The sequence below is a fragment of the Phoenix dactylifera genome, chromosome 11 (assembly GCF_009389715.1).
Source record: "Phoenix dactylifera cultivar Barhee BC4 chromosome 11, palm_55x_up_171113_PBpolish2nd_filt_p, whole genome shotgun sequence".
Taxonomy (NCBI): domain Eukaryota; kingdom Viridiplantae; phylum Streptophyta; class Magnoliopsida; order Arecales; family Arecaceae; genus Phoenix; species Phoenix dactylifera.
In genome coordinates this window covers 7216358-7229035 of record NC_052402.1, presented here as the reverse complement: position 1 = coordinate 7229035, position 12678 = coordinate 7216358, and the positions used below count along the sequence as shown (strand labels likewise).

The 12678-nt window shown below is 36.9% G+C and overlaps 1 protein-coding gene across 1 annotated transcript; it reads right to left on the bottom strand.

The window, feature by feature from the left end:
• Positions 1 to 10148: 10148 nt before the first annotated feature.
• On the bottom strand, positions 10149 to 12356 carry LOC103714463 (microfibrillar-associated protein 1-like). Its single transcript, XM_008801717.4, has 2 exons — positions 10937 to 12356; positions 10149 to 10427 (listed from the first exon to the last, which is right to left on the bottom strand). The coding sequence occupies exons 1-2, from the start codon at positions 12115 to 12117 to the stop codon at positions 10313 to 10315; spliced, it is 1296 nt and encodes a 431-aa protein (XP_008799939.2). The 5' UTR covers positions 12118 to 12356; the 3' UTR covers positions 10149 to 10312.
• Between the last annotated feature and the right edge of the window lie 322 nt (positions 12357 to 12678).

Below are 12678 nucleotides of genomic sequence, written 5' to 3'. Positions count from 1 at the left end.
CAGGTAAAGCTGCTGATGGAAATCATAAAATATTATAAGTGGGGGGGATGGAATGTCTATTTGTTAAATCAGCACTCATAAAACCCATTACTTGGTGGATTCCCTCATAATTCAGAGCATTTGATTGATGTACTTGGGTAGAAAGCTTAATTCCTTTTTATTATTATTCATAAATGAATGGCCTCCAAGACACACTTTAGTAAAGAGACCATAAGATCCTATGAGACTGCAGGGAGTCCAGACACCACAAAGCTTTCTAACCAATGAACTTGGTAGATTCCTCTTTATCTACTCCCTTTAATTTTCATCATTCTAAACATCTTTCTGAATCAAATTTTCATTATGCTAAACATCTTTAAGAACCACCTTAAAGTTGGTTTTTTTTTTTGTTGTCTTTTTTTCTTTGGTGACCCAGTCATATCACAAGGCATATTTATCCATAGACCCCAAACATTGCTTCTGGGGTCTCACACACTTCTTTAATTGGCCATCTTTCTACTGAAATGACATTCAATCTCAGTATATTAGCTTCCGGATGATGATAGGAGCTCAACCAATATACAGTAGTTGAAACATTTGCAGGATTACTTCTCGAAGTTCCTAGTGATGAGGTGACAAAGCCACAGGCTTTGCCTTTCGAATGTGGGACTAAAAAGGAAATGCCCACTATCATGTAACTTTGATTAAACAAAACATTGTGGCTTGGTTGGGGAGGGGAGGGGGGCAAAGGGATAGAGGAGAAGAAATCATGCTGCTTATCTGAAGGTATAGCTTCCTTTAAAATAACCAAAAGCCAGGAATACTTCTTTGCCCATTTGATACTTTCACGTGGGAATGCATCGCTTTTGAAGTGGTGAGGAAGTGATTGAATAATTTATACTCACCCTGGACCATGACCACTATGGATAAACTGTAGGGAAATTTTCCAAGTGAAAGCCATCCAAAGAATATGCCAATGGTTAATGCTCAACAACCATTAATCTAAGCTGGGTCGCCTCTCATTAAAAAGCCATGAATGGATTGGCCAAAAAGAATTATTTAAATTAGCCGTAGCATTGGAGAAACTCATCTTTTTGATGGTCCAAATTTGGAAATTTATCGACCGGTCCGAAGGAAATATCTCGAATTGAGTTAGATACAACAAGATAACTACCTTAAAACTCCCCCTAACTTTTAAGGAGTGATTAGTTAATTCATTGCCACCTTTGAAACAAACACCTGGGGAACCAAAGAAGACTTCATTGTACTACTAATAGAGGCCACTAATATGTTTACAATCTTATAACTAATCAGAAGCTGATTTTTATTATATTGTTCAGCATACCGACCTCGAAGGATTTAAAATGCCACCAAGATTAATTCATTCATCCCACTCCAGAAATCTAGAAATCAACATATTTCACAGCCTAAAGGCATTTAGTTGCTGCTGAAGAATACTGTTTAACACTGATCAGTTGCTTGCGTATCAAACTCTGGGAACTGCCATTGTTCCATATTTTTGGAGTTCACTTCAAATAGGTAATGGGAAGGTTTCTCGTCATCACTGCTTCTTTTTTTTTTTTTTAACTTTTTCCTCTGGGGAAAAAATAGTCATCACTGCTTTCAAATTCCAAATGTTTGTGGTAAGAAAAATCTAGTGTGGTGGTGCCACCAAACATGGGTCATTAACTAGACTCTCACAGACCACTCTATTGTTTCTCTTCCTATCAGTGGGATTCCAAGCAATGTCAGCATAGTTTCCAGGGACTCAGACCCAGTCTTCCATGGGAATTTTACAAGTGATTATGTCCATTAAGATATAAGCACAACTGCACCAACCAAATGAGATAGCAATCACCCAATGATTGTCCCAGCTGGTTCTCAGGGATCAGAAGCGCCGGTTTGATAAAAAAAAAAAAAAAAATGAAATGCCACCCAAGATTGTGATCATATAAATTTTGTCTGCCATCTGTCTCACCAATCACAACCTGCTAGAACATTAAACATGGAGACAAGGATCAAAAGAGCATTTCCACCTGATCTTTTAGAGAGACCAATTTCCTAACGATGATGGCGGCGATGGCAATGACAAATAAGGAAATAGACATACTTCATGTGCTCATCTACCAATCTGCTTAATAACATCTGTATAATAATATGAAATTGAATTTTGATGATTCAGCATGATAGTGCAGAATATGAAGGAATGGATTATAACATTTGATTTATATTGAATTGGTTGGATGAGGCTTGTTGTTTTCTTCATAGTCAGATGAAAAATTAAATCCTCCGCTTAATCTTTAGGAGCACTGAAACAGAATTTAATGGATCACCATCATCAAGAACCAGTTGCCTAAAGAAACTATTTATACAAATATACAAGGCCAAAGGAATCACAGGACCTTAGCTACTGGAAACCTGTTGGATGCAGGAATGTAGAAGTGAATCTCTGAAAAAACGAGCAAGAAAACACTTAAAAAGCAGGTGCAGGGTTTAGTTTCCGAGAAGATTCAAAAGCAGGTGCACCACCCTAAATGAAAGATTCCTGCTATTAAGAGATATACATAATTTTATAGCTCAGTCATTTAAATTGCAAGACTGATATAAGCCGGAGTTCTTTGTTCACTCCCTCCCTTTAACATCTCATATATGCTTACCTCAATTTAAATGTGGACAAAGCCTTCACTGAAAACCATATCCAAGTGGAAACTCTAATCCTGCTAATAAGGAATCAAGAGTTATTTACTCTAGCTGTATGATAAGGGGAAAAAGACTCTGTACAATTGCAGGTAACAAATAGACCATTTTGATTGAGATCTTAAAAAATGTAGATAGATACTAGGCTTAAATTTAACTAATATTATTATTGTGTCTCATATTTTTTGGTTGATCTGTTGTTTTATTGAATTATTTTATATAGTTAATCAGTTTTCTGCAAATAAGCCTGAACACAATAGGCTTGCAAAAGTAAATTAAAGCTCAGCATGGCTCAGTAACCAGACCATTCAAGCTCAGTTTGTTTAACAATCAAGTGCAGCCCCAATATATTGTCAACTTCATTTTCAAGTCATACACCCCTATCGTATAACAAGCCAAAGTTGAGCAGCTTAGTATTTGGCTCACCTCACTTTCAACCCTATAAATAAGTCACAAATGTTATTGTTCCCCTGCAATTTTCTTCATTGTTTAGGGCATATTGCCAAAGAGCATGTTTTAGTCCTTATTTTGAAAAGGATTAGTAAAAGTCATACTTTAGGTACACCATAGATTAAAATTTTTTTATGCAATATAAAATGACTGAAAATCTTCTATGACCTTCGTTGTGAGAAATTCTTACAATCCAAATAGATGGCAAATTTTAATAACCTGTACAACGCCAATTCTCTGTGGAGGTAGGTTTTCAACGAAAATAAAATCACATCAAGATGCTTCTTTGGGCCTATCTAAATCTGTCATATTTCCAAGCTGTGTTCAGGCTCCAATAAAGCAATTAAGAGTATACTGTCATAGAATCTATTGCCAATTAGTTTTAAAGTAAATTCAAAAGCTTTATGGAGTCCACACTACGCTGTTTTTAAGAAGTGCTATATTTTGTTAGGAAGGATTTGGAAGTATCATAAATTCGGTACTTAAAATTCTTTCAGTTAAACTTTGTGATTGAAAAAGGAGAAAGAAGATTTGTAACCAATTTCAACAAAAGCTAATGAAGCGTGTAATTCTTCTTCCCATCCATTTGTCTGTTTTCTTTAATTGTCATAAACAATTGCCCGAGAGTCAAAGAGTATACTCTTGTTCTGCATGCAGATTTTCTATAGAAAGTGTCCAAATTTGTCTTGTTTTTGATCTAGACTATTTGTTGAGATCAACTGTCCCAAATATGTTTGCAAATTACAGTCATTTGAGCAACTAATCATATACTGGAGATGTCGTCTCCAATATTTTTCGATTTCCATCGAATTGTGCATGATGGTCAATAACAATGTCCTACAGAGCACCATTAGCACATTGATCATGTAATTGACACCCTGCAGGGGCATAACAGACACCATGACATACGCAGTGTGAGCGACATATAAAGGTAATTGTAGACATATGTAAAGCAATTAGATGGCCACAAAGAAACCAAGATCTTGTGGAAGGCTCCAATAAGATCATATCCTACCTGATGCACCTAGGAAAATTAGATGCAATGCCAACTAAAAATTCAGTTAAAGCAAAAGGTTTGATTGATTCAGATTTGCCCAAAAGACAATTAAGATGAAGATCCTGCACTTGAAGAGAAGAAAGCCACCGCGTAAGGAGGCCGTGATCCAATAGGCAAAGGACCATTTAAGATCTGCTGGTCAAAAGAGACCATGGTTGAGATTATATTTTGCATCACAATAGTAAGTGAATCACAAGATTTGATCATTGCACTCACAAATAAGCTAGTGATCATGTTATCTAATCCTTTTCCCAATAGTTTTGCCACATGATGATTATCAAAGTTATCATAGCTATTTTTTCCTTTAATTTCAGTTATTTATGTTTAATTCCGTGTTAATGGACTTCTAATTATACAATGACGCAAATCAAGATTTCTGTTAGATTTAAGATTTTGTTAATTTGAATTGGGTTCATATATAGCTAACAACATTAACCCAGGTCTAATCGATGTGACCCAAGGTGGGCCTCGATTGGGTCAAAATCAACTCGTGCATATTTACTAAGCATTATAAATTATAACTAAACATGCAGAGCTAGCAGAAATATCCATTTTCCCATTCTGAACATATACCCAATGCAAATAAGTTATATTTTGCCATACCTACCTTCTAGAGTAACATCAGTTAGGATCAAACTCTGTAGCAGCTGTTCGGATGGTGCCACCAATAAGATTCAAGTCTACTTCTACATAATTAAACCCTTGAATTTTTGCTATCCAAAGCAAGAAAACAAGCTTTCAAGTATTCATTGTGCATATTGTTTAATTTGAATCCTGAAAATCAAATAGCTAAAGTATTAGAAGGAAAGAAAAATATAAGTATGTAATCTTAAATAATTCTTGATCACTTCCAATAATAATGCCACAAATGTGAGATGAAGAATGAGATTATTGCAAGGTTTGAAAACTCGATTTTAGTTTTAACTCTGGCTGGGTTTGTGAAGTTCCAATTTGGCCGTCTCAGTGGTTTCGAAAGTTCCGTATTCCAAGTTCCCAAAAAAAATTGAGAAATTTTTTGAAAAATATAGATCAAAAATAGAATAAGCCAATATATTAGACAAAAAATTAAAGTATTTTGTGTTATATACATTCCTTATTTGTGATTCGACAATCTTAAGCTGAAGATATTATTTCATGAGTAACTGTGAACATTATACATATAATATGAAATTTTCTTCTTGAACTTCATATGTCAGAAAGTACATGATAGACCAATTTTAAAGCCTTTTAGTACCAAATACATTCAAATATTTTTTCTTCAATTTTTTATTTAAAAATAGATTAAATTCTTAGACTTTTGAAGTGCCTACTTCATCATTTGTATGTAGTTAAAGAATGTTATTTATTTTATATAAAACCAAATATTATATTCTTGAAACATCTTGGATTTATTTGTTTAAATTAGTCCTTTTATAATGTTGTAATAAGGGATCTTTTGATACCTTGGCCCCAGGATCGCCGAACTGGTACTAATAGGCGTACCAGTTGGCGCCTGTACCAGTTCGGTACCAGTTCAGACAAGTACCGAACTGATACCACTAGTTCAGTCCGGTTCACGCATCCAAAAGCTCCAAAAAAATTGGAACCGGTTCGGGCCGGTACGAGCTCGTACGGTTGGCCGGTTCGGGCTGGTACGAGCCAATTCGGGCCGGTACCAGTTTTTAACGCCGAATTGGACCGGTCAGAGCCGGTACTGGTTCGGTACGGGCTGAACCGGCCGGCACAGGCCGGTTCAGCATTCCTTGCCTTGGCCTGTCAAAGGTTATATTCATTACCAGTCAAGCAAAAGAAAAAAAAATCATTGAAAATTATATGACACATCCTATGTACTTAAAAAAATAAATATATGGCTCCAATGTAATTATAAACAACAAAAACAGAATTGAAAAAAACATTTATAGTTAGTTTATCAGTTTTGGCTAAAATTGGCCAAAACCATTGAAACAAATAAGTTTCGGTCAAAACTAGATGATAGTACCAACACCGCCCTAAACCTGAATTTGGGGTAAATTTCGCTTTAGTCTTGGTTGAGACTAATCAATGTTCACTAAAAATGATTGATTTCAGCCGAAACTTAAAACTTTGGATTATCATTGAGGGGTAAATATATATTATGAAAACATGATATGAAAGCTAACAAAAGCGACGTATGGATTATAGGAAACCTTTTTATAGGATTTCATTATCAAAGCAGCATGAGCACTATAATGGACAATAGCAATATGAATGAAAAAGAGATGCTTTGGCAACTTGGCCAATTCTGATTAGCGCCTTCTTTAGGAAGGTTTCCAAAGTGGCAGACCACAAGCACCACAGAAATGATCCTTAGTTACCGGAAGCGGGTAGGGTGCTAGTATGGTGAAGATATTCTTTTAAAAAAGTTAATAAGAGAAAATTTAGGAAGTGAGTGTTGGGATGAGTTCCCCAAGAGTTTTGGAAGCACGTTCTGGGCCCTAAATGAAAAATTCCTGCTATTAAGAAATGAACATGTTTAAAATAGTTTATAACAAAGGTTTTCGCATACAAAATACAAAGACTTCCACACATAAGATACAAATCACGCTAGAATAAAGAAAAAAAGATAATTTTCAGACATTTTTGCTTCCTAATAATTAGTTTTAAAGGACAAGTGAAGGATTTGTATATGTATGGAATTGCACAATATTTTTGTTTATTAACAATCTGTAATATCTTTGACCAAAAAAAGGGGAAAAACTGCCTCAATTTTCTAGGAGTGCTAACAATCGAAATACTTGCACTTTGTAATATAATCTAAAAAGATTGTACATCTCAAAAGAGTCATGATCGCCGTAACAATATTCTCCAAATTATTGAAAAATATTGAATTATTCTTGAATTTTCCCTAGGCCATTGAGGGGGTCTACCAACTAGCCTTGGCTCGGCCTTTTCACAACCTTGCTTTTTGGTTATCCAACTTTGAGCAATATGTTGGATTATCCAAATTCCAAATCTTTATCTCTAGCTATCTTGTTCTTGAGCATTGAACTATTGATTGTAATAGGCTGTGATGGGTAACATTTTAAGCAAACTCTGAAGGAATAAACATTTTTGGATGACCAATTATAGGCATCTTGGATTCAACATATTAAAATTTTTATTAAGAATATCATAAATCTCATAATCTTGATATCATACCCCAAATTAGTACTATGTCGGTATAGCGACGATACACTTGATACAGGGTTGGTTCAACATAATGACACTTGGTACATCCCCCATACCGAGTTTTGGTTTGGCAACAGTATAGTATGGTATGCCCAGTACGGTAATGGTAATCCACTATAGGGTGGTATGCACCGATACTACAAACCTTGAATGCAAGTATGGTAACCACAACCCATCTTCAAGAGAAAAAAAGAACATAGATTTAATATTCTCCATTTTCATATATAAATGGCCATGATTAGTAAGTCTTAATGAGAGCATGTGTGTGTTCAATAGGCTATAACATATAGTAGATGTGACAACACAAGATATCGTATGCTTAAAATGCTAAACATTGATGAGTTATGTCCATGTGTAAGTGAACACACCATTTCCTAGTAGTAAGTGGGACCGACACAAATTAAATTAAGGTCCCATTGCAAAAGAGAAGTTGTGGATCAAAATGCCTTTTGCCTAAAGAAAGGTGCATAGAAATCATGTCTCAATATAATTTTACAAAATGGAAAGTAAAACTACATATAAACAAACATAAAAAATAATGAAAAGTCGAGATCCTCAAGTTAGAATTTTTTTCGTACAATCTCTTTTATAAATTTTGGAAAAAATGTTATATTTATAGGTTCCAAAGAGCAAACACTTATTTTCAACTACTTCAACATACTAAGAAGAAAAACTAATGAAACAAGTCTGCCATTTCTCCAATAGATCATACAGCCAATTTTCAACTAAAATACAACACTAGTTGTGCAAATATGTGAACATAGGTTATATATTGTGCTTAAATACATAACAAGTTGGTAATGATATATTCATGGTTCATCATCAATCATGGTATATGAGAATAATAATGACAAAATGCCAACTGAACAACCAATTGTTACACAAGTAGGCACCCTAGCTAAATGACAAATTTGCTAAAAACAAGCTAGCTTTTGACGTCAAAAATTTCTTTTTAGTTTTTAGCCAACACTGCTAATACTGGATTTGGACACAGCAAAACTGCTAGAATACAATCTATCCATCCCATCAAGACCAAAACCAAAACTGGATTTTCAGATCTTGTCAAAGGATGCTTCTTGAGAAACTTATAGATCCCAATGTAGAACATTGACGTTGATCTAATTATCTATTATATTTTCTAATATTGAATCTTAAGGCGTCTATTTGATTCCTAGAGGTCTTTTCTTGTTATAATGTTCTAAGGGGAAGTTTTTTAAGTTTTTGGGTGTTTGATCAATGATTGTTATAGTTAGAGTCTTATTTATAATCCCTTTTGTAGAGATTTAGGATCTAATTTGAACTTTTGCTTCATGCTAAACCTCGACACAGATACAAGCCCACCTTCGTTTTCAGTTTCTTGGCTATATAATAGAAAGTCTTCTCAAGTCAAAAAAGGTAGCTTAGAGTTTAATTCCTTAAGGAAATAGGTTTACATGAAGCATATTTTACATGATAAGATGTACAGATAGGGGTGATTTATGGTTCTTCTATACTGTTGGAGTTTAGAGGACAGCTTTTCCAATATAATGCATGATCTATTGACATTTAGTGAGTCTCCTTTGACTGGTGGAGGTTCCTTCATTGTTAAGTTTAACCCTGGACCATTCATTATAAAAGATAAATACATAGATAAGATTCTTCAAATGCTTGATCAAATCATGGTCAAGCTAGTAGCTTATTTTCTGTTGATCAATAATCAGATTTACGACATAGAGAGGCATTTCTAGATTTGAAACCACTGCAGCTACACCAACTACTCTGAGTTCACCAAAACTGAAATTTAATAACTATAGCAAAAGGTCTTCCTGAAGTGGTCTAAATCTATGGTCCACAATCAAAACCTGGGGATACAAAAGGATGATATTAGAGTATGGTACCATTTTAGTCACTGCTTTTGGAACCTCTAGTAGATATATGATACTGCGCAAGCATATTGAACAAATCTACAGCGCACATAATTGAAACATAAATAACCTTATGGAAATATTCACAGTCAATAATGCTTTTCATACCAGAGATTAGTTAGTGTGTTATCTCTCCCAATAAACAGCGTAAAAAGGGAAAGATATCCCATAATGTTATTCTTAAAAGGCTGACTGGAAATCAACTGCATGATATGGCAACTTTCAAGTCCAGAGATCTGAACAGCACTTACAAAACTAAATAAGAACAAGACAAACACCAAGTGACATCATACCTGAAAACTTTACATAGATATCCTTTCTGATGATTCTGTCTTTTACTCCAGAAAATGAAGTAACTGCAAGGATGTCAATATTGTTATGACAATTTTCTCATAGTACTTCCTTGGCTTCAGAAGACTTATCCATTTCTCTTCTTTCAAGAGCATCATGATTTGGCCCATTCATCCTCAGGTTCCAATTTCTAGGCAGTAACCTGTATGAAAACTTTCAAATGACTCCACTAGCAGGTTCATTCAAGAAACCTTTCCTGTTAGCAATATCCATTTTCTGCATCATTAGTTTGGATAGGCAAGTCTATGGACAAGATTGGGAATTCAACATCATCAGAAAAATAGAAATTTGTGACAAACTTTGGCCCAATCATCTCTCGTTGTCTAACAAATACCATGAATTATCTGACATCCAACAAAAATAAAGCAATAGACATAGAGTATAATCCACCAAGCTATCCCCTTGAACTATAAAAATTGAACCTCCAAATCACCAAGAGTAGTTAAACTTAAAGCATATTCTTCACTAATAAGGCTTGTTAGGAAAAAAAAATCAATCAAGGGACTCATTGTGCATATGAAAAGTGTCACTCAGGGGGATAAAAACTTGTAAAGGAAATAGATTGAAGTATAAAATAAAGAACAGGATCCAGAAACCTGGCATAAACATCCATACGAAGAAAAAAAAGGAAGCAAAGGATTAATAACTACATATATATATATATGTCCATCTTCATCATGGAACCAAACTATTTGTTATCCCAATCCTTCAATTTCTTGCTTCCTTTAGGTTTTGCAATAGGCGCATTCATGCCTGCCATTTTAGTGTTGTACTTTGCTCGAAGAGGACCATTAGTGGCCCACCTGTAATAACAGAAAAAAAAAAGAACATTAGTAGAAAGTCAAGATACTTGTCAGGTATTTCTGAATGAAAGAAGCAATCAAGATCATTAGCTAGGCTCTGCAAATGTTTTTCACCCCAAAATGATGGATGATATTGTTCAACACAAATGTAGCACATAGAGAAATGATATTTGTTAGTATAGCTTTAGCAATGATTTGTTGACATTCGGAATGAAAGAAGCAATGATTTGATGTAAAATGCATTAGAGGGATCTACAAAAATGTAGCACATAGAGAAATGATGTTTGTTAGTATAGCTTTAGCAATGATTTGTTGACACGAACATGGTGTGCCTATGATTCCATATGGAATTTTTTCTATATTGTAATCTTAATTCTGTTTTTCTCCAGATATTTGAACATAAACCTTAAGAACACTACCACTATAAGAAAGAAAGGGGGAAAAACATAGAACTAATGGGACTGATGGCACAATATAAGTCAATAATCTCAAAGAGCCAAAGTACTTACGGAGTGTTCCAATCAGTTGTGTCCTCATTAACAAGATGAGTCCATTTGGTCCTTCCACTGCGTCCAAAGTGCTTGACTTGCATGACCTTCGGTAGTATGGTCTTGTCCATCTTATCTTCCCCTGTTGGTGCCGAGAAATCACGTGTGTAGATACCATCTGAACCTGCTGTAGCGGCACGTTCATCAGCATCCGACTGGAAGAAGGCACCCTTATGGTAGTACTTCTGCATGAACTTCCACTTCTGCTTGGGTTGGGGGAGTGGCTTCGGATTCCTCCTCTCCCATTCCCGCCGCTCCTCCTCCGTCATGTTCCTCACCTTCTCAATTTCTTCCTTCTCCTTCAATCTTGCCTCTCTGTCCTCCCTGTCCCTCTTAATCCTTGCAATCTCTCTAGCCTTCCATGCCTCATACTCCTCAGCCTCATTTACCTCATCATCCGTGTCAACATCGGCAATGTTTGCCTCTGCCTCCAAATTCTTCTGAATTTCTTCATCTTTCCTTATCTCCTCCACCACAATCTGCTTTGTCTCGACCCTTCTTTCCTCTAATTTCCTCTTCACCAGCTCTTCAAGACGCCTCTCCTCCTCTTCAAGCCTCTCCCTCTCTGCAATGGTGTCCCGCTGCGATTTCGGAATAAAGACAGGTTTCACCATGGCAATACCCATTTGCTCCTCCTCTGAGTCTGTTTCATACTCTGATTCCTCCTCCTCCTCCTCTTCAGCTTCTTCCTCCTCTTCTTCCGGGGGAAGGGCAGCCTCTTCCTGCTCCCTCTGAAGAAGCTTCTCTCTTAATCTCCTCCTCCTCTCCTCAAATGCCTCGTCATCCTCCTCCTCCAGCTCCTCCAGCCGATCCTTCTCCTCTTCAATGGTGGATATTATCTCCGCTTGCCGGATCCGCCTATGATCAGCCCTCACTTCCTCCTTGTTATCCACCCTGCTCTCCGCCAGACGACGCAGCCTGCGGTCGTCTTTCTGGGCAACATCAGAATCATCGCGAGTCGGAAAGGCCTTCTCGAGAGCGGCCAACCTCGCGCTCCGGATATCGGCATCCTCCTCGACTTCATCAGCCCATTCCGGGGCCTTTCCAGGCCAGTACCTCTTGACCTTGGTCTGGCCAATCTTCCCCCTGAGCTTATCACGGACGGCAATCGCCGAATCACTGATACCCGCCGTCACAGACATCTCCTCCTCCGAGTTATCTTCTGGATCTAAAGAACAACGATGGGATCGCCTTTCCCCTCGCTGGAGATTTCGATCAATCAAGAAACCCTAGCTTCCCTTCTTCGTGACGATGACAAGCGAGCACTGGAGAATATGTCTTGCGAGGGTTTCCGCACTCCACAGGCGGAAATCTGCGCGTCCCACGGTGAGTTGGTGAGGGGAAATCCCGATTGCACCAGGACGTCAAAACCGACTCACCCACAAGCACCCAAATTTGAACCTCAGTTTTAAGTATCTTGTCAAAGATGGATGTGATCCCATCTTTCTTTCTTTATTTATTTATTTATTGTTACACCGACTACCCACCCTACTCTGGTGTAGGTATAGCCAACCGAATCAAAAGTAAGAATCTGGCACAGCAATGCTGGAAGGACCCCCTGATGAGTCCAAAAGATCTTTTCAGAATGCTGCGCCGCATAGGTAGCCACCCAGTCAGCAGCTCGGTTTGCCTCCCGACAGGCATGCACAATTGAAAAGTGCTACATCCTCCCAATATCTGATAGATGTGATCCCATCTATCAA

Excerpts from the sequence above, each read along its gene's own strand:
- LOC103714463 (XM_008801717.4), bottom strand. The coding sequence starts at position 12,117 with ATGTCTGTGACGGCGGGTATCAGTGATTCGGCGATTGCCGTCCGTGAT. Across the intron at positions 10,428-10,936 it reads ACAACTGATTGGAACACTCC|GTGGGCCACTAATGGTCCTC; the intron begins GTAAGTACTTTG and ends CTGTTATTACAG.